Source organism: Euprymna scolopes, chromosome 14 (genome assembly GCF_053919585.1).
Source record: "Euprymna scolopes isolate OS-2025 chromosome 14, ASM5391958v1, whole genome shotgun sequence".
NCBI classification, from domain to species: Eukaryota; Metazoa; Mollusca; class Cephalopoda; order Sepiida; family Sepiolidae; genus Euprymna; species Euprymna scolopes.
Window position 1 is genome coordinate 115,191,157 of NC_136495.1, and position 23,098 is coordinate 115,214,254.

The 23,098-nt window shown below is 33.1% G+C and overlaps 1 protein-coding gene across 2 annotated transcripts in view; it reads left to right on the forward strand.

Annotated features, from left to right (window-relative positions):
* Positions 1–23,098, forward strand: part of LOC145293236 (uncharacterized) — a 165,823-nt gene that overhangs the window by 98,327 nt on the left and 44,398 nt on the right. For both annotated transcript variants that reach the window (XM_080139804.1, XM_080139803.1), the window contains exons 2-3: positions 7,841–8,726; positions 22,719–22,760. In XM_080139804.1, coding sequence (XP_079995930.1) covers positions 7,999–8,726; positions 22,719–22,760 — 770 coding nt within the window. In that variant the 5' untranslated portion in view covers positions 7,841–7,998. The remainder of the gene's footprint in view (positions 1–7,840; positions 8,727–22,718; positions 22,761–23,098) is intronic.

The following is a 23,098-nucleotide window of genomic DNA, read 5'->3' on the forward strand; positions in this document are numbered from 1 at the left end:
TTATTCAGATTCTTTGGACTGCTGTCCTCATCTTGAGTGTTATTCACACAAGGTTTTGGTTGATGTAACCTCTGACTTTTCTTTAGGTGTGTATCTTGTTGAACTCTGGGAAATTTGTTTTTGTCAAACTCTGGGGGGGGGGGTCGTTCTGCCAAACTCTGGAGGGGGGTCGTTCTATCAAACTCTGGAGGGGGGGGTCGTTCTATCAAACTCTGGAGCGGGGGGTCGTTCTATCAAACTCTGGAGGGGGGGGTCGTTCTATCAAACTCTGGAGGGGGGGGGTCGTTCTATCAAACTCTGGGGGGGGGGTCGTTCTATCAAACTCTGGAGGGGGGGTCGTTCTATCAAACTCTGGGGGGGGGATCGTTCTGTCAAACTCTGGAGGGTCGTTCTATCAAACTCTGGAGGGGGGGGTCGTTCTATCAAACTCTGGAGGGGGGGTCGTTCTATCAAACTCTGGGGGGGGGTCGTTCTATCAAACTCTGGGGGGGAGGATCGTTCTGTCAAACTCTGGGGAATATGCACAGAATTTCGAGTGAAACCCTTGATTTAATTCATGCTCTCTTTCCATTAGTCATGACTGGGTAGAAATCCTAAGTAATTTTCAATGGTATTTTCGGTCACTGAAGATTGAACCTTAAACCTCCAGAAGAGTGTAACTTTTACAACTGAATGTTACCAATTACTTATCCACTGTGCCACGGGTCCTTGCGCAAGAAGATTCCTCTAGTTTGGCAAGATAAACCTGAAGAAGGTCGGTTACATTGATCGAAACTCTCTACAAATAACACTCCGGATGAAAACACTAGTCTGAAGAATATTCAAATCAGAAGAATAGTTTATACAAATATCTGGTGAGATGAATACGATCACAGTCGATGGAATTGACAGTGCAGAGAATCTTATGTGGATGATCGTTTATGTGCTAATAGTTTTGGAAAAGGCATGAATCCACACTTCCGCCTTACTCCAGCTATGGTAAAAAAAAAAAACGGATTTTCGCCAGATCGGTATCAATTTAAAGTTCAATTAATTATATACATAATAAATTGTTTGTAATAGGGTCTATATTAGCATTAAATTATCTGAAAAGGTTGAATTTAACATCCTTCCTTGCAAAACTTGCACAACAAGCACTCGTCTAGCTACAACCACTATCAACAATTTCCCCCACTCTCTATCTGTGCCTAAATCTAATTGAAAATTCCATGTAAAAATTCTTCTCGTGACGACGAGCGGTTCTACGCATGCGCCAGATGACGTCATAACCTGATTTACTTTAAATAGTTGTAAAACTGAACAAATTTCAGGTACGTCGCGCTAGGTCAGTCAATTAGCGCGTTGGTTCATTATCTAAATGTTTTGGGTTCGAATCATGGTGTGAGATGTCTTTTTTTTTTTCTTTTTTTTTTTTCGATTTTTTAAATTTAAATATTGAACCAGTGTTATTTAAGCCATTTTTCACGTAACGTTCGTTTTTCTGTTTTTTTTTTTTTTTTACTTCGCTTATCCACCCCCGACCACACACCAAAAAATACCCGGGTACCCACCGATTTTTTAAATTTTAATATCGAAACAGGCTTATTTAAGCCATTTTTCACGTGTTCGTTTTTCTGTTTTCATTGTTCGTTTGCCTTACGTTAGTTTTTTTGTGTTTTTTTCCCCCCCCGCTTAAGTTTTAACATTTTTTTTTTTTACTTTGCTTATAACAAACAAATCTGGTCATTGTCGTCGTCATAATACTCGACGACTTCCGGGCGCGCACCTGTCAATTTGGTTCTTACTTAAATAAATTCAAACATCTTTCACTAACTCATTATGGCTGGGCGATTTTATTTTTGAATTTCGCCTCAGGGCTTCGGGTTCGATCCCCCCCACCCCCGGGTTCTTTTTTATTTAACACCACACACACCTACAAACACCCAGGCAATGCCTGGTACCCCCGCTAGTCTATATATAAAAGGCAAAATGTGTGTGACCATTTCGTGTATGTCTCGCAAAGGCTTCTTTTGCACATGCTCCCGGGGTCGTTACTATCGCTATAAACGGTTTATATAGGTCCTATATCATAATATCTAGGATTTGGGAACGCGGGTTGTCTCTAGATTTATTTACGTCGACTTTTATGAGATTGGCGCTATTTCGCTCTGTCCCCTGTTTGTCCTGCATTTTAGTATAAATACAGTGAAATTAAATTAAAACGTTGTGTTCTCGGCTTTCGCACTGCTTTCCCCACTTCCCACCATCATCTGGGGGGAAGTGAAAACTAAAAATAACAATCCCGCGATGACCTCATTTAGCGTCTTCCTGTCAATCAAACCACTTTTACTAGCTTTAGAAGCCTTAGCTTAACACGCTAATCAATTACTCTCACTCGTGGCCGAGACGGTTAAGCAGTTGGCTTTGGTCCCCACCTCCGCGTCAAGGCTTCCGGGTTCAATCCCTCTTCCCGACCAAAACTATTTTTTTTCTGTTACACCTTTAAACACCCGGACTGCGTCTTTTTTTATTACTTCGCTTATTCTTTAGTTTACCCCTCCCCCATACACAGGTTTATTTATGCCATTTTTTTTTCGTTTTGGTTTTGGGTTTTTTTTTTACATTGTCTTTTTACCCCCTATACACACACCTACAAACACCCGGGCAACGCCGGGTACCCCCCCCCCCCTAGTATATATATAAAAGGCAAAATGTGTGTGACCATTTCATGTATGTCTCGCAAAGGCTTCTTTCACACACGCTCTGGGGGGGGGGGTTCGATCGCTTAGAACTGTTTATATAGCCCCTAGATAATATCTACGATTTGGGAACGCGGGTCGCCTCTACATTTATTTACGTGGACTTTTATGAGATTTGCGTTATTTTGCTCTGTCCCCTGTTTGTCCTGCTTTTTAGTATAAATAAAGTGAAACTAAATTCAAACTGTGCATTCTCGGCATTGCGCCGGGAAACGTCCAGAAGCAACCAGCTTTGATCAATGTGGGGACAAACTCTTCTTATATCAGACAATTGCTATTCAGTCTGGACAATGGGGAGCTGGTTTCCCCCTCCTCAACATCTGTTGGGGAAAAAACCAGTCAAAGTTGAGTAAACAAACTCAAATGCTGCCTCGCAGCAAAAGTTAACTGCGTGACTACGACCGGTTCTACGCATGCGTCAGATGACGTCATGACCTGATTTACTTTAAATAGTTGAAAAACTGAACAAAATTCATGTACGTCGTGTTAGGTCAGTTGGTTAATGCGTTGGTTCATTATCTAAACATTTTGGGTTCGAATCATGGTGTGAGATGTCTTTGTTTTTTTTCCGATTTTTTTTTAAATTTAAATATTGAACCAGTGTTATTTAAGCCATTTTTCACATAACATTCGTTTTTCTGTTTTTTTGTTTTTTTTTTACTTCGCTTATCCACCCCTGACCACACACCCAAAAACACCCGGGTACCCACCGATTTTTTAAATTTTAATATCGAAACAGGCTTATTTAAGCCATTTTTCACGTGTTCATTTTTCTGTTTTCATCGTTTGTTTGCCTTACGTTAGTTTTTTTTGTGTTTTTTTTTTTTTTCGATGTTTTGATTACTAATCGCTTAAGTTTTAACGTTTTCTTTTTTACTTTGCTTATAACAAACAAACCTGGTCGTCGTCGTAACACTCGACGACTTCGAACATCTTTCAGTAACTCATTCTGGCTGGGCGATTTTATTTTCAAACTTTGCCTCAGGGCTTCAGGTTCGACCCCCCCCCGGTTCTTTTTTATTTAACAGCACACACACCTACAAACACCCGGGTACCCCTGCTAGTCTATATATATATACAAGCGAAAATGTATGCATGTACGTTTGTGTGTCTGCTAAAAACTTTCAACAGACACAACAAAAATTCACTAACTCTGATATCGAAACTGCATCCTTCGCTCGAAAAATTGGCCAAAAACGTTCATTTTGTTCACCCTGAAATCGACAATTTTCGACCGGGGGGGGGGGTGTCAACAAAAACGGTCTTCTCGTGACGACGACCGGTTCTACGCATGCGTCAGATGACGTCATGACCTGATTTACTTTAAATAGTTGAAAAACTGATTAAATTTCATGTATGTCGCATTAGGTCAGTTGGTTAACGCATTGGTTCATTATCTAAATGTTTCGAATCGTGGTGTGTTTTTTAATTTTTGATTTTTTAAATTTAAATATTGAACCAGTGTTATTTAAGCCATTTTTCACTTAACGTTCGTTTTTCTGTTTTTTTTTTTTTTTTTACTTCACTTATTATTAGCGACACCCAAAAACACCCAGGTACCCACCGATTTTCTGTTTTCATCGTTCGTTTGCCTTACGTTAGTTTCTTTGTGGTTCCCCCCCCCCCCGCTTAAGTGTTAACGTTTTCTTTTTTTACTTTGCTTATAACAAACAAACCTTCGTCGTTGTCGTAACGCTCAATGACTTCCGGCCGCGCACCTGTCAATTTCGTTCTAAGATAAATTCAAACATCTTTCACTAACTCATTCTGGCTGGGCGATTTTATTTTCAAACTTCGCCTCAGGGCTTTGGGTTCGATCCTACCCCCCCCCCCCGGTTCTTTTTTATTTAACACCACACACACACCTACAAACACCCGAGCAACGCCTGGTACCCCCGCTAGTATATATATAAAGCACAGTAGATTAACGTGATTTTTATCAAAATAACTGTTTTCGATATTTAAAACGTGACCATAAATGGTGACAATATTAACGAAATTTCGACATCTTTTAGAAAACATTTTTAGATTTGAATATCATTTTAATTGTTTTTGTCTGCATTAGTAAGAAAAAGAATTGAATAAAATTATCTGAACATTTCATCTTTATAAAAAAAAAAAAAAAATGATATAAAACCCAGAAAATGTTTATTAGTGCAGAATATTTTTGGAGTGGGGGGGGGGGCTAAAGTCATTTATGAGTCTAATTGTTGGAGTTACATAATATCGTTATTTTCATGGTAAGTGTTCGTCTGAGCTCCAATCTTCCCAAACTTTTGCAAATAAAAAAAGCAAAAACACTCGACTTGCTACAACCAATATATACAATTTCCTCCACTCTATCGGTGCCTAGATCTAAACGCAGATTCCAGGAACAAAGCTTCTTTCCTAAAACTGCCCGCCTATGGAACACTGTTCCACTGGATTGTTTCTTGGTTGACTACAATATGGTAGCCTTCAAGTCCAATGTAAACAATAAAATAATCCAAATTTTACCCAATCTACACCATTAACGATTACTACACTATCACCTTACGTTTATTAATCCCTTATCCTCGAGTAACCTTCGTGCCTTGATAAGTGGTGACTCCTTGTCAAAAAAAAATTATTCGTTTAAGAATCTTCCAAAGCTTATTGCTGAGTGAAAAATGTCTTTTCAACCTTTTTTGTTGTTGTTTTAATAAAACAAGCAAAGTAAAAATTATTTAAACAAAAGTTTAATAAAACAATATACTTTTTATTTATTTTTTATTTAGTTTTCGACATAACATTCGGTGCATATTTAGAATTTTACTTATTTAATAAAAATTAAAAAAAAAAAAAAATCTTTATAAAGTACGTACTCGTCACAAAAAGATTTCCTATTCTAAAAATCACGTGGGTTTGGCCAAACAAAAAAATATTTAGTAGTTAAAGGTCAACCAAAGATAAATGAATCCATAGAGCCCTTATGATGCATGCTGTAGCGTGTATAAAAATTTCTTTAACACCCCTCACACACACACTTTTTATAGGCGCATTCGTTTATTCAAAATTTAATTCAAGTTCTGAGCAAAGTTGCACAAGATGGCTAACCAATCACAATTCTACCGTCAAATTTTAGAGATCAGCTTGAAATTTTCGAAGCTTTAGATATTTACAAGTTTTTTTTTTCTAAGAATCAACTTGTATGAGAAAGACTTGAAGATAAAAATAACTTAGGAAATTTGCATTTAAAATACAAAAAAAAAAAACTTGTCAAATGAGTACTTTAAAATGAATGCTTGTTTGAATCTAAAAGGTCATTGATTGGTAAAGCTTTTCAAAATGGAATCACATACAAGGTTGATACAGCATCCATCTCAATGGAGATGATGCAGTACAACAAAACTGCGTTATCAAGTTAGGGTCTCTGTTGATTAGATTTTCTGGCGGAGGATTTAAAAAATTTTTTTTTTAATCTCTATCACTACTATTATATAAAAGGAACCGTGCGTGTATGTGTGTGTGAGTTTGTTCCCTGTTGACTCCTAAATGGCTGGGTCGATTTTTTTTTTTTTTTTTTTTTTAAATTTCACATAAATGCACTTTGTGCCTGGCAGTGTTTTAAATAGGTTTTGTATCGGAATGTCTTCGATATCCAATGAAAAAAAGGAACCAGCTATTTTGATTAGAGTAACACCTTATACAGCCTAACATCAAAAGTGCATTTGAGAAGTTTTATTACCACACAAGCAAAAAGGCCTGGTATATAAAATCAACAGTAGGTTCTTTGATATGACTGGGGCACATTAGAAATGTTTCCGTTCAGTGCATAATTGAACCATGATACTTGACTTTTGCTTTTTAAACTTTAATTCAAGCCATTATATCTAAAAAAATGATAAAATCGACAGTAGGTTCTCTACAGTGCAATTTAAACTACAATATATTGTGGACTAAATCACTGTGGTGAGGCATGTAAAGCTTCCTCCTGGTGCAATCAATTGATTTGATTGAAAAATGAGCGATTTCACCGATTTTGATGACAGTAAAATATGTGAATCATTAATTGATCTTTATTTAATCCCGGGTAGTGTTGGGTCTCCCTGTTTGTGTATTATATGAAGAGCAAAAACAATAGAATAAGTGTTATGTTTAGTCAGTTCCATAATGACCTAAATACAGGCAACTGGGGACTGCAAGGGAAGTTAATTTTCCCTTGACACTTCCTCCTCTGGGGGAAGCTGGTTCAACCCACCTAGGGTGAATGTTGTACAACAATGACCTACTGAGATCCGCAATATCACAGTTTTTGAGTTTTGTTGTTTTTTTTAAATTTATTTAAAATGTCAAATTAAATGGATAGAAGTAATTTTTGTCAGGCTGAAAAAATGCCCAAATAATGTACGTTTTATGACACTTTCATAAGGATTCTATGTTTATGGAATGATTCCTATTTGGATTCTTCAGACTACTGTTTTGCAAGGACCCGTGGGGTAGTGGATAGAATACTTGGTAAAAATTTAGTTGTAAAAGTTAAACTTTTGGAGGTTAAGTTTAATCCTCAGTGCGGGGTGATGCTCAAAATACTATTTTGAATTAGTTTCTACTCAATCATGGCTGACAGAACGAGAACATTCTACCCTGGAGGTTACATCGACTGAAATGTTGTGCAAATAACACTCAAGATGAGAGAACAGTAGTCCGAAGAATCCAAATAATCAGTCCTCATCTAAAAATTCAGAAACATTATGGAAGGATGTTAAATTTATTTTATTTATTAACTTATTTTATTAACTTATTTTATTAACTTATTTTATTAACTTATTTTATTAACTTATTTTATTAACTTATTTTATTAACTTATTTTATTAACTTATTTTATTAACTTATTTTATTAACTTATTTTATTAACTTATTTTATTAACTTATTTTATTAACTTATTTTATTAACTTATTTTATTAACTTATTTTATTAACTTATTTTATTAACTTATTTTATTAACTTATTTTATTAACTTATTTTATTTCTTTATTTTTTGCCTTTTAATTAAAATCTTTTTTCTTTGTTATATTATAAAGCTTTCAAAACATTGTTTTTCTCAATATCTAATTTTGGTCTTTTTCTTATTTCCTTCCAGACAAAGTTCCGGCTTTTCCCTGCTCTATGAGAAACTTTAAAAGTGAAAAACAAATTCTTCTCCAAAAAGTTTATTTTCATTTTACTCTATCGATGCCTCAAATCGGGTAAGATCTTCCCCCTCCCTCTGTGCAGGTGTTTGACTCCTTTTCAATCGTCATGAATGAATCATCGATTCCTGCTCCCGAACTTGTGGATGCCCATGGCAAACGAAAGTTACCCAGACGAGGCACAGATGCTTCCGTAGAGAATCGCCTGCCTAATCCAGCATTGCCCAACCAGCCCAGCCCCAAGCGTAAGATTCCTAAACGCTCCATAGCTTCTGTAGGAGAAGTTCCAAGGGAAGCGTCTATGCCCCCAGTTGTCAATCCCCCTTTTATAAGAGGCAAAGGGTCTAAAAAGCCGTTGACCGCAACAGCGTCTAGTGGCAATTTGCCTGGTGAAAATTCTTCTTTGCCAGCTTCTTATCAATCGTATAGTAAGCGCAAAGCCCCACCAAGAATGGTTAATGCAAAGCTGAATGGTATCTTCTCCCAATCGTCCTCTGAACATACGGCTGCCGCTCGTACACCTCTTAAAAAAACAGGTGGTTCGCATCCACCAAATGGTTTGCTGAGTCGAACAAGTCAGACTCCACCATTATCTCCCAGCAAACGCAAGAGCTCATCACCTAACAAAAAATCAACTCCTCTTATAAATGGATCCCATAGTCGCTTTCTCATCCCTTCGGCTCAAGCCGGTGCCAAGAATTGCAAAAAGACAGTTTCTTCTGTGACTAAATCTGTTACTTCATCTCCTGCATCTAAAATCAAAAGCCCAAAAACTTCTGGAAGACCTAAAATTGTTCAGCCAGTAAAAACTCCCAGAAACTCTGTGGACAATTCAAAGTAAGATCTCTCTCTCTCATTTTACTCTCTCTTCTCCATTTACTCTCTCTTCTCCTTCTTCTACTCTCTCTTCTCCTTCTTCTACTCTCTCTTCTCCTTCTTCTACTCTCTCTTCTCCTTCTTCTCCCCTCTCTTCTCCTTCTTCTCCCCTCTCTTCTCCTTCTTCTCCCCTCTCTTCTCCTTCTCTTTTTTTGTCTCTTTCTGTTTTACCTTTTTCTCTCTTTTTCTGTTTTTTCTATCTCACCCTGTTTGTCTCTTTTCTGTCTCTCTGTCTCTTTTCTGTCTCTTTGTCTCTTTTCTGTCTCTTTGTCTCTTTTCTGTCTCTCTGTCTTCGCTCGCTCGCTCTCTCTCTATCTATATATATATATATATATATATATATATATATATATATATATATATACATACACACACATATCTTTCTCTCCTTTTTCTCTTTTTTTATTTCTTTATTTCTCTTTCTGTCTCTCACTCTCTCTTTCAGTATTTCTTTTTATTATTATCTTAATAAATTTATCCTTTGTTATTCAACATTTTGGTGCTTTTGCTTTTTTTTTTTTTTCCAAGTTAAATTGCTATTGCTTATTAAATTGTTAGATGAAAGTACAGAACAGTTACAAAATGCTTTCCTCATGTTAAGGATGTTTTTGTTTTTTTTAATAATGGTATTTCAGCATGATCTGTATTCTGCATAAACACCAACCTTCCTTCTACTATTCAAAAGCATTCATGTGCACGTTGAAGTGTGCACAGTGACAAGCAAAACAACATTATCTTAGGTTTTTTTTATATACTTTTTGTAGTACTTATAACTTATATAAAAAGTAAAAAAAAAAAATTATTTGTAAAAAGTTTTTGCATTTCGCAATAACAAATCAAAATATTGAATTTCAATTAAAACCCACTTAATTGTAATATCGAAATTATTAAATATATATATAAAAAAAAAAATCTGGGTAGTAATTTTTGTGTATATCCGTTAGAAGCGTTGAGTGAAATTTGAAGAATAAAACATGTATAAATACATTTGAAGCCAAAACTGCAACGCAAAATTTTTTTATTAAATAAACAGGTGCTTATTTATAAAAAAATTTCGCATTGCAGTTTTGGCTTCAAATGTATTTATACATGTTTTATTCTTCAAATTTCACTCAACGCTTCTAACGGATATACACAAAAATAACTACCCATATTTTCAAAATGCGCGACCACACGTCATCTATCCGGCTTCATAAAAACTCTGCAGTTAACATCACGTGGACTCTTCATCGAACTATCTTCCACTACATCATGTCGAGGAAGAAGGGGGGAAAAAAAGATTGATAAAGGAGTCTTACTCCGAAATATATTTCTTTAAAAATAAACACCTGTTTATTTTATAAAAAAATTTTGCGCTGCAGTTTTAGCTTCAAATGTATTTATACATGTTATATATATATATATATATAGTTCTGTGGAAATATATTTTATTTCCTTATAATATATACCAATCCTTATTTAAGAAGCTCAATATAATTACAGAGCAATATAATCAATATATTGAATAAATGACAAAAGACTACATTCCAAATTCTGCGCTACGAAACAGATACTGTCAAGAAATTTAAATATCAACTGAATTAAAGGAATATATTATAAGATGGTTAACCTCCTGAACTTTGGAATATAGTCTTTTATCATTTATTCACTATATATATATATATATATTTTTTTTTTTTTTTTTTTTTTTTTACATAGGCATCACCACATTATCAAGGCCCAGAGGCCACTCAAGGATAAGGGTTAAAGAGTGTACAGTAGAAATTGGTCAATATAGTAATCATTAGTAATGAAAATTTGGTAAATTTAATAACTTATATGGAACGGCTCATCAAGAACTTATTTACTTTAGACTTGAACACAACCATATTGTAGTCAGCCGGAAAGCAGGAAAACGGAAGACAATTCCACAGGCGTGCAGTTCTAAGAAAGAAGCTTTGTTCATGGAATCTACGTTTAGGTTTAGGCACAGATAAAGAGTGGGGGAAATTATTGATAGTGTTTACAGCTAGACGAGTGTTTCTTGTGAAAGTTTGGCGAGGGGGGACCATAGATTGAAGCTCAGTTGAACACTTTCCATGAAAATAACGATACATCAGAGACAAACTCGCAACATCTCTTCTGTGAGATAGAGGTTGCAAGGAGGAGAAAAGGACATCTCCTACGAGGCTACGAAGTCTATTTTGAACTCTATCAAGGCAGGACAAGTCCTTTCTAGCAGCTCCTGCCCAGATGTGGCAACAGTATTCCATCCTTGGACGTACCTGGCTCTTATATAGGTAGAGAAAATATGTGTGTGTGTGTGTGTGTGTATATATATATATAATATACAAACACACAAAAATTGCGAAAAAATGATAAAGTAGAAAGTTAATTATTAATGAAAATAGTTGACAAAATAAATTGCAAGTTATACTTAAATAATAAACAGATTCTAAACTATGAGTTTTTTCGTTTGTTTAAATTTTAATAATGGATGACCAATGAATCATCAAATTTTGAAAGTGCATGTTTTATTAGTTATATTTAACTAATTGTAAGATGACAATTAAGTAAATAACATTGGGTTTTTGACTGAAATTCAGATTTTGTGGCTTTCGATTTTTTATCGTTCTGCTTCTAAAGAAACACCTAAATTCTCAGTAGTCCCCACCCCCAAATTAATTTTTAATTGCAATGATTCTTATTTTATTTATTTACAGTTTATTTATTTTATTTTTAAATTTTTTTTATTCATTTTACTTCGGTTAGTGCTAAGAGATCAAGGGGCTCCGTCCTGTGGCTAACAATTGATTTCATTACGATTTGGATTTAAGAATCGGCATTGTTCCCTTTATGGCTGCTATTTATATTTCGTGCCAGTTTGGTCTTCCAGGGATTGTTTCCAACTACTAAAGATTTTTTTTTTTTTTCATTAGACCAAGTTGCTGCTATCACATATATGGTATAATGTTGATTTCTTTAAGGTACCTTGTCGTTTTTAAATCATTCTTTAGGCCTTGATATTTTGTTATCTTTACTCGTTCAGCTCTATTAAGGCCATAGTCATTATCAGTGTGTGACTTGTTATATTCGATGAATGACCTTTTTTAGATTGACAGATTGTACATAATAAATGTACAGAAATATTCCGAGAAATGTTCATTTAAAGATAGCCACAAACTAATCTTAGAAACTGTATGACAATCGTGCTCTCAATTATCTGATTGAGAATGAAATAAAGATGGCTTCTTCTTAAAGGTTAATCACAACATGTGTATGATTTTATTTGGCTATTTGACACTTTTAGTAAAATAATTTACATGTATTGCATATTTTCTCAGTTTGAGACAATAAATCTAATGAGATAAACATTTGGTCAGTGTGACCCACTCTCCTCCTGGCATTAAAAATCCTAAATAAACTGTCAGCCATCTTATTTGCCTAGTGCTTATTTCTTAACGCAAAAAAAAAAAAAAAAATTTTTTTTTGGTTTCACTGTTGCTAGCTACAATTGGAGCTTGATTGAGAATTAACATGTTATTTAGTAGGAAATAAATTGCTGTTCTTTGAAAAAAAAAAAAAAATTCTTTATCTGTATACTATTGTCACCTTGCGCGCGTACACACACACACACACACACACAAATGTTTTCTTGAAAATATGTGACATCACAAAAACCAAATGATGATAGATAAATGGTAAGAGAAGCAGTGGAGGGGGAGAGGAATGATGAAAATAATTGGGAGGAGATGTGGAAGATAAGAGTGGAAAGGCAAATAAAAGAAAAAATTTGAATGATTTTCAAAGAAAGAAAAATATAGGAGGATTGTTCCAAATATAAAGCCTACCATTTTTTTTCTTTTTTTAACTCAAAAAGTTAGAGAGCTACGAAGACGGGAGTGGTACCATTAAAACGAGCAAGCTTTTGTGTTCCCAAAATTTCTTTTCTACATAGTCACTATCATTATCAATGCACTTCTACCAGTGATGAATGATGGCTGGGTATGAGCATCCAGAGCGCACTTTGTCATATAAGGGTCGGGTCGTATCAAAAGTAAAAAAATAAATTTTTTTTTTTTGTCGATAAATTTTTACTTTTCATGTGTTCGACTATGCTGAAAACGAATATCACATTCAAATTTGGGGAAGACAAGTAATTTTCTGGATATTAAAACATTTTTTTTTCAATGTATTACTCAATGAATTTCAGTGGCTGTTGCTGTTAACATGGTGAGGCGGATGTTTTATAACGCACATTAGTACTTGTTCAGTTGGGGAAAAAAACATAGCTGTCAGTGAAAACATAGATTATGTTGGATAATATCAAGAAAACTACTTGTTTGCTCCAAATTTAAATGATATTCGTTTTCAGCATACTCAAAACCTACAAAAGTCGTCAATTTAATGGTGAATGTCAAGTTGCAGTTAAAATATACTCTATCTTTTTTAACTCAAAGTTGAAGAGCTTTGAAGACTGAAGTGGTACAATTAAAAAGAGCAACTTTTTGTTCTTCAGAATTTATTTTTCTACATAGCCACCACCGTTTTCAATGCACTTTTGTCAAGAATTCAATGAAATGTTTGTTTCTGACGCATGCTCATGGCAGGAGTTGCTTTCTTTTTTCACACTGAATATCTGCAACAGAGAAATGAAACTTTCAGGTGATAAATGCATAAGTTCAGTCATCATAACTAGGCAATTTGCAATCCTCTTTGATCCATTAGGGCGGAATGAAAAATAGGAGGCATTACTTTTGGAATGCACTTCGTATATATTTTAGTGTTGGGACGATTAAACAGAATCAGGAATCTGAAAAAAAAATTATGTCTATGTTCCAATGCCAAAAACGATTCTTTTATTTATTTATTTTTTTTTAAACCTAATTTACCATTGTTGGTACTAGATCAAATGATGATCTGCCAGTAAAACTAAAATCTATAGATCACCCTGCCCCCCTCCCAACTTTATTTTTACATTTACAAAAATCTCATTTATAAAACTCACTATGTCTGTCTGTCGGTTTGTCTCTCTCTCTCTCTCTCTCTCTCTCTCTCTCTCTCTCTCTTCTTCCCCCCCCCCCAAAAAAAAAAATTGTATCTCTTCTGAGATGGAAGGTTACGAAGCAGCTGAAATGATTGCATTTTTTTCTTTTATGGACCGTTTATTTATGGGTCTTTATCCTGTTAAAATAGCTAAGATGTCAAAATAATTGCTCAAGGGTCAAAATTGAAAGAAATTAGAACTTGGCAGGCATAAGTCGACCGAAAGTTCTGTATGCATGCACAAATATATAAACATCTATACATTAATGTTTATTTTTAGCTACATTTTATCCGACTGACGATGGATAACTCGGTAACATCTCAGGCTGGATTGCTATAAATTTTGCTTTTGGTTCCGATTCTAGCTGATTGCAACTAAATCATATTTACTTTTTTTTTTTACTTTTGGAATCATAACTATATATTAGGTACAATATAATATGAAATAATAGAGAATCGATTATATATATATATATATACACACACACACACACACACACACACACACAAAATCTGGATGAAGTAAAATATATTTAAGCATATTTTATAACCGCACAACGCCAGTTAATAATGGTTAATAATTAGGCTGATTGAGTTTCAGAATGGAAACCGCATCGATTTGTTGATTGATTTTTTTTTTTAAATTTCATGTTATTTTTAATTTGCTATTTTAGAACTGTAACATTCGTTTTTTGGTGGGTGAGAGGTATTTTAAATGAAGTAAGTTCGTCCTGAATATTGACGAAAAATCTAATCAATTCCAGAAAGTTGAAGCAGTTTACAATTTGAAAGTCATATTTTTTGGAGGGGAGGGTGGCAACTATTTTTTTTTTAAGGAGCTAAAATATATTTAAAAAAATTTAATCCTAACCCTAACCATGTTTAGCGTCATTTGCTTATTTTATTGCGACTTGCAAATCGTTAAATGCTTTGGCTATTTCTGGGACTGATTCAAAGTTCTTCGTCAATATTTTAGATTGACTCTGTTTTGTGAGTACTAAAATCGTTCATTTTCTGTTTATTAATTATTAGAAACCAGTTTTATTTGCGGATTTATTTTGAATAATTTGTTAATTCTTATTTTAATCACATTAGAGTAACACTAAAAAACGCTTATTACCTGTAACCATGTTTTAGTAAAAAAATAAAATAAAAATAAATAAACAAACAAAAAAACATTAACTTATATATCTATAAAAGTGAGAATGTGTGTGCGCCAGGGCACTTCTCAACCTATATACTCAACGAATTTTTAATCTACAGACTTGAAATTTGGTATATAGGGTATTCAGACATGAGTAAAACTTTTTAATCGGTTTCATCCGGGGAAAAAAAGGCTGTTAAGAGGGTCAAACTAGAAAAATTGGTATTTTGTAATCTCATTTATAAAACTTTGTCTTCATTTAAAAAAAAAAATTTTTTTTCATTTTTTTTAAACTGTATTTTCTCAGTCGCAAAGTCACAGAGTGGCGCAAGACGGATCAAATGATATTTTCTTATGGACCATTTTTTTATGGGTTTTTAACCAGTAAAAATACTTTTAAAATCACTACTATATGTTAGGTACAATAAAAAATATAATAAATGATAAAGAATTGGCTCCATAATAATATATACAAAATCTGAATGTATATATTTAAGTGTAATTTACAGCCGGGCGATGCCGGGTGCCCCCTGATATTATAAACACATGTTACACAAGTTTTGACGATAATCATAAACTTAAAAAATTAATGAATAATAATAAAAAAAAAAAAGCTTTATCGCTAAATATTTAAAGATGTTAAAAGAATCTAAATCTGTAATTATATCGTAATGAGAAATTTAGAATAATTAGTAATTGCATCGGCATCGGAAAAAATATGAGAATCATCCCATCACTAATATATTTACTTGAAAAATAGGAGACCTTACAAAGTGAGTTTTATTTTTTTCAGAACTTGCCAAAAGCTACCATTAATTTACGGCTACCGTTAATATACTGTAATGCCACTTTATTTTAAGCGTATATTTTCCTATACGGTCTGAAGTGTTGGATCTGAATTGGGACTCCACTGAAATATACATGCACATATGTAACTAATGCTGTTTGTACAATAAACAGAGATATATATTCAAATGAATATAAGCTTTCTAAAATACTTACTCCTGATGATGAGTACGAACGTTGAAAGTGCAAGAGTAATGGCCAAAACAAGAACACTTAGTCACATTATACATTCGACCAACTAAACCCAGAAAAATTGCATGCCGCGTCAAGAACATAACCATACAAAAAATTTAAAGAGAAAAGTATAGTATTCAACCAAATCTGTCTGTGTGTATGTATGTATGTATGTATGTATATATTGGTACTAGATCAAATGCTCCCATGCAATCCTCCCATAACAGTCACTAATATTTCGTCAAGTTATTCTTCTTCCCATCCTCCATCTGATATAGTTACTAATCCAATACACCATTCGAGCAGCCCTTCCATTTACAATCATACAACTAGTAATAATGATGATAATAATCATAATATTAATGAGAATAATAATATTTCTCCTAACAGCCATCCTAACACTAACAACACTCATTATCCCCTCCAAAATAGTCCTTATGCAGACATTGTCCCACCATTTGTTGAACACTATGAACAAAATTCAAACTATTTAACTAATACAAATCAGCAAATTAATATTAATACCAGACCTCGAGCTTTCAATAAAGTACATACATATATCGGCGCTACTTCAACATTAATTAAGAAAAGAATATCAAACCACATTTCTTCTTTTAACAACCATAATTCTAATAATAACCAAGGAACTTCTCTAACCACTTTAATTAAAAAATTTAACTCTAACAATACTCCCTTCTCAATCAAATGGACTATTATAAAAAAAGTTAAGTCTTATACTCCAGGCTCTAAGTCATGTCGCCTCTGTACAACCGAAGCTATAACTATAATTACATCCCCTCAAAATAACAATATAATAAATTCTAAAAATGAACTGATCTCTTTCTGTAAACATAAGTCCAAATTTAATCATGGCAATTTTGAAATTACATAGTTATTACTTTTACCTTTTATATTGATATAAAATATTTTTTCTTTAACTTTATCGTTTTTTCGACATACTTCTTAATACTTTATAATTTAATAATCCTTTTTAATTCTTTATCTCTTCTTTGCATGGCCGGTTTTTTATCTGCATTTTCTGTTTTATTCTTTAAACTTTCCTATCTATCTAATATATCAATCTACCCATACTTTCATATCTTGTATGTATATTTACTTAAATTTTGCTATATGAATTTACTTGTTTTTTTTTTTCCTGAAATTGCAGATACCGGCCTTCTTCTCCCCTTAAATAATTTTTATTTTTATCTTTATTCTTTTCTTATTTTATTTTATATTATATATTATATTTTATTATATTTTATTTTTTTATTTATTCTTTATTTTCTATTTATTTATTATATATTTATTTATTTTTATTTTCCTTTTTTATTTTTTATTTTCCTTTTAGTGTTGTTTAATAACTCTTGCTGACATTTTTTTAAGTGATAACCTGTACATTTCAGTTTACCTATATTATTTTGCCCTATATATATTTTCGCGCCTTTAACATTTCCTGTCGGGGTCGTTTTGACTTTTGTTTCCCTTTATTTTATATTTAATTTATCATTTTTGTTTTCTCTCTCTACTTTTTCTTCCTAGATCTTTTTTATTTATAGTTATGTCTTGGAAGTAGAATGAAAAGCACATCTTATTTTTCTTTTATTAATATTAATTTTTTTTCCTTGTACACATGTTTGTGAATTATTCCATGGATTTCTGCCTTTGGATTATTATGGACCATCTTCTTCCAATTACGGGATGTCTTTGGATTTTACTTGTACAAATGGAAATTCTTTTAACTTTCTTGAAGTTTTACATTTGGATTTTACCGTCACTGGATTTTTTATCTTCCACCAGACTGTCCATTCATGTGTAATCACCTTTTTCTTTACCATATTCCCTCTGCTTAACTTATTTTGTTTTCAAGTAAGATCTTTGACTTACTTGTTGTTTCATCAAATACTTCTGCATGCAAAATCCGATCCTGCATTTTGCTAATTCCTACCCTCTGATGAGAAGGAGAGTATTTCTTCGAAACTCCACGGATTAAGGACTATCCATTTATCTAGTGTTTCCGTTTCAGATTAAATATGTTTTTAACTCATTTCAAAGTGATTTTTTAACATTTTATTAACTGTTTGCTCATATTATAAGCTCTATTTCCTATTTGGTTTTATCGAGCTTTTATGTCTGGCTGAGATAATTTTATAAATATAATTCTTTAATATTTATAATTTACTTTAATTTTACCATCTTTAATCATTTAGGTAAATTCAATTGTAATTTTCATTTTATATATATATATATATATATATATATATATATAATTTGAAGCCAAATTACAATGTAAAAACTTTTGTAAAATAGGCAAATATCTATTTGTTCAAAATCATTTATAATTTCGGCGCAATACACCTTCTTCAGGTAATCTGTCTCTCTCTCTATCTCTCCCCTCCCTACTCCCGTCTGGTGTTATTAAACAGGAAAGTTTTAGTAGTAAAAATCCATAGGTTCTTTTCAATGGTGATATATTTTCTTTCATATCCATGAAATGACGCCTGGTGCACATGGTTTGAAATGGTTATGTTTGTGTTTTCTGTGATACAGGTGCTGTTTAAATTTTAAAATAAAATATGTATGTAATACGTTTGAAGCCAAATTACATATCATATTCTATATATATATATATATATATATACACGAGACATTGACTTGGGGTTATTAGCTGGTTGGATGACCGCGTCCCTTGTTGAGACGAAGTAGGTTCATTTCACAGTCGGATTTCGGCGCGGTTTGCTTGATCTGTGTTGGTTAATAGAAATTCTTGTGTGCAGGGCATTTGTCCAGTTGGTAGAGTGCTTGCCTTGCATGCAAGAGGCTCGGGTTTCGAATCCTGAGTTTGGATGTGTCTAACTGATGAGCCCAAATGAGGGCGAAACACGAGTCTTGGACTTCCGGTTCTTTGACTGTCATGGCTCTTGTGGGCTGCAACATTGTTTGGCTGTGGAATTTATTATATATAGTCTAAAGAAGCTTTGTATAAAAAAAAGAATGCAATTTAAATTCTCAGGAGGGGGGGGCTAAATTTAACCTGTCGCAGACTTAGCACTTACATAATCCAACTTCTAAAAAGTTTATAATTACAGAAGAAAATTCAACTATATAAGGATAAAAAGGGGGGGGGGTAGGATATAATAAGTGGGAGGGAGACAGGTATTAACAATATTTCAGTTTTGAAGGTTAAAATACATTAGATTGTATTGTGTGTGTAGGGGTAGCAGATTCAGGTAGGCGTGGGTGAAGATATATGGATATGGGGGGGGGGTGGAGAGAGGATGGTAAAGAAAAAAGAGGAGGGGGAGGAGTTTCAATTTTTAGGTTTTAAATTTTAACTGCTTTTTGCTTGTTCAGCAAGGTATATTAAGTAGATGAAAGAGGGAGAGAGGGAAAGGGTTAGTGTAGATGTTATGTTTTTGACAAGTACAGGGTGCCATTTAAAATTTTCGTAGTCACTATAGGTCGACTTGTTCATTTCGGTTTACAATGGGTTGTTTTTTTTAAGCGCATACATATGTACATTTCCACTCATCCATATACAGACACATACGCACACACACCTATACATAGACAATGCATATGCAGACATACATGGATCTATATGCAGACATACAAACACATACACACAACTCTTATAGACATATACATACTCACATATATACATAGACATACACACACATATATATATATACACACACATACGTGGAGATATAGATCTTCAGTAAGAAGTAGATGTACATATACATACATACATACATACATACATATACACGCGCATGTATCCATATACATGCATACACAATTACATAATATACATATTTATAAAAATACAAATATACATACATAGACATACACACACACACACACACACACATATATATATATATATATATATATATATATATATATATATATACAGACATGAATATATTTATACCAAGTAAAGAAAGTAAAATTAGGATAAATAGATAAGTAAATATATGGGTGTAGTTAATAGTGCGAGGTTAGGTAGACGCATTGTTCATACATATATGGGGTGGGCTTCTAACATGGTGCTTTGGGCATATATATACACACAGACATGTATATATTTATACCAAGTAAATAAAGTAAAGTTAGGATAAATAATAATAAGTAAATAAATACATGGGTGTAGTTAATAATGCGAGGTTGGGTAGACACATTGTTAAGTTCATATATATATATATATATATATATATATATATATATATATATATATATATATATATGGGGTGGGCTTCTAACATGGTGCTTTGGGCATACATATGCATATATAAAAAGATTTTTATGGGTACAAAATTTTATGAAGGATTTTAATAGCACTGGGGGAAATGCCATTATTGAAATTGAGGACTTTCTTTTTTTTTTTTTATTTGAACCGAATGAAGGGGGATAAAAAGAATTAAATTAAAAGAAAGATATCTTCTTTAATTTAATTCTTTTTATCCCTCTTTTTCATACGTTTTTCCCCCCTTCATTCGATTCAAATAATTTTGAACTACATACTGGTTTTGGAGATTAGATTTTCAGACTTTGTAGTATTTCTTATCGATTAAACGTAAAAAAAAAAAAAAAAAAAAAAAAAAATCCTCAATTTCAATAATGGCATTTCCCCCAGTGTTATTAAAATCCTTCATATACATATAGACAGACATGTACACATTTATACCAAGTAAATAAAGTAAAGTTAGGATAGTTAATAATAAATAAATACATGGGTGTAGTTAATAATGCAAGGTTAGATAGACGCATCGTCAAGTTCATATATACATGGGGTGGGCTTCTAGCATGGTGCTTTGGGCAGTGGTTATGTTTAAATTTTATTTTCAGTGTTAAATGTATTGCTGATAATGGCATATATACATACATATAAACACATACATGCATATAAACTCAGATACAGCTGTACTCGTATACATATGTTCAGCCATGCATATCCATAGATGCACACACACACACATATATATATATATATATATATATATATATATATATATATATATATAGATATTAACCCCCAGATGTATGCGAACACATACACGTGCACATAGATATAGATATACCAATATACACTCATGCATTTACACACGACCCATGAGTATATACATTCATACACGCACACATATAAACATATACATAAGCACACACAAGGAAATATATATATATATATATATATAGACCCAGCCATACATATACAAATGGAGATACATGTACGAATCTCCAGTGAGATGTAGATGTACATAGACATACACACGTACGTGCATACACACACATGCACCCATATATACGTATATACAATTGTACAAATATACATATTCATAAAAATATAAATATACACACACACACACACACACACACACACACACAAACATACATATATATATATATATATATATATAGATGTGTATATTTATATTAAATAAGTAAAGTTTGGGGTAGATAAATAAACAAATAAAGGATAAATAAGCAGGTGTAGTTAATAATCTTCCCTCTCTCTCTCTGGTCATAAAACAAGCTTAAATATGATGTTGTTATTTATGGTAATTTTGTATTTATTATTATAGTCAATTCTCTATCAATTGTACCCAATATGTAGTAGTGATTTCAAAAAGTAAAAAAAATAAAAAAAATTACTTGGATGCCATCGGCTAGAATTGAAACCAGAAGCTACAACTTTCCAGCCTGATTCCTAAACCTCTGAGCCATGCCTATATGCATATAAAAAGTTTGAAAATAACCCAGTTTTGTTTTCAATTTTCACCCCTTAGCAACAATTTTTGCAGGGTAAACTCCAAATCAAAAGTATGCTATAGGTCTAAATCTATATATAAAATTTTAACTCTGTTGACCAAATATTCAGGAGTTTAGTAGAGTTTTTGCACATACAACTAAGATTACTTATATATATATATATATATATTCATGTGCTAGAACGTTTTTGTCTTACATTCTAGACAATCACGCAGTATATAGAAACTTTGCATAAATAAAATTCAGTGTAGTAGTTAAATAAAACGAATCATCTATTAAGAAACCATAAAAAATGAATAAGTAATTAATGATCGTTTTTCTAAGGAATATACAATTTAGTTAGCCTTCAGGTAGTCACTCACATATCCATGACTGAGTATATTAAAAAGTATGTCTTAATAATTTTTAAAAAGAAAAGGTAGGCTTTTAATATCAATGCCAGAACAAACAAAAACAAACTACTTTATAGGTATATAGATTGATAGTGGTAACGTCTATACATAAGATCAGCGGTTCCCAACTTTTTGGCACTCGCTCCTCTTTTACTATGCGGTCCCCCTACTTGGGGCTTACTATCAGCAGTTTAATTTTCTTTTTATTTTCTGGGAAGGACAGCAGTCAACAATGAGCATGAGATTGATGTGCTAGTGAGTACACACATACTCACTAGCACATGCATACATATTCACACATAAACATTTGCTTACAGATAAGCAGACATGCACTGATAATATCACCTAATGTCATTAAACTTATGGAGCACACGTGTTGCTTTGCACCTAAATAAAAGCTTGAAAAATGTTATTGATGAAATAAAATTCATGTTATATTAAGCAACTTCTAACAAGGCTACACGCATTCCTGCCCAGACGTTGTGACTTCCCATGGGGGTTGCAACCCACTGGTTCAGAATCCCTGCGTTAGATGATGGTAGTGATAGGTAGGATATTATTTTCTTGTCAAATATAAAAGTGATCATTATTTCGTTTCAGAATTAAGGCAACCAGAAGATCATCTTTACCACTGAAAAATGTGTAAGTATTTTTACATCTTTTTTGATCCCCAACCTCTGAACACTATGAATAGGTTTACCATTTATATGATTTTTTTTTTTTTTTTTTTTGTACGGCAAAATCACATTGACACCAGTTCCTGCTGGATCACCAAAGTTAAGCAACGTTGAACCTGGTCAGTAATAAATGGGTGACCATTTGGGATTTCCAGGTGCTGTATGTGCTCTCCACTTATCTCGGCATTGTTTCCAGTTGTCCTGGACTTCCCCTTGCCACTGGACTCAAACATTGCCAATTCAGGAGAGGTGTGGTTGAGATTGCGCAACCCTTGCCTCACAATTACATGTGCAACTGCCCCT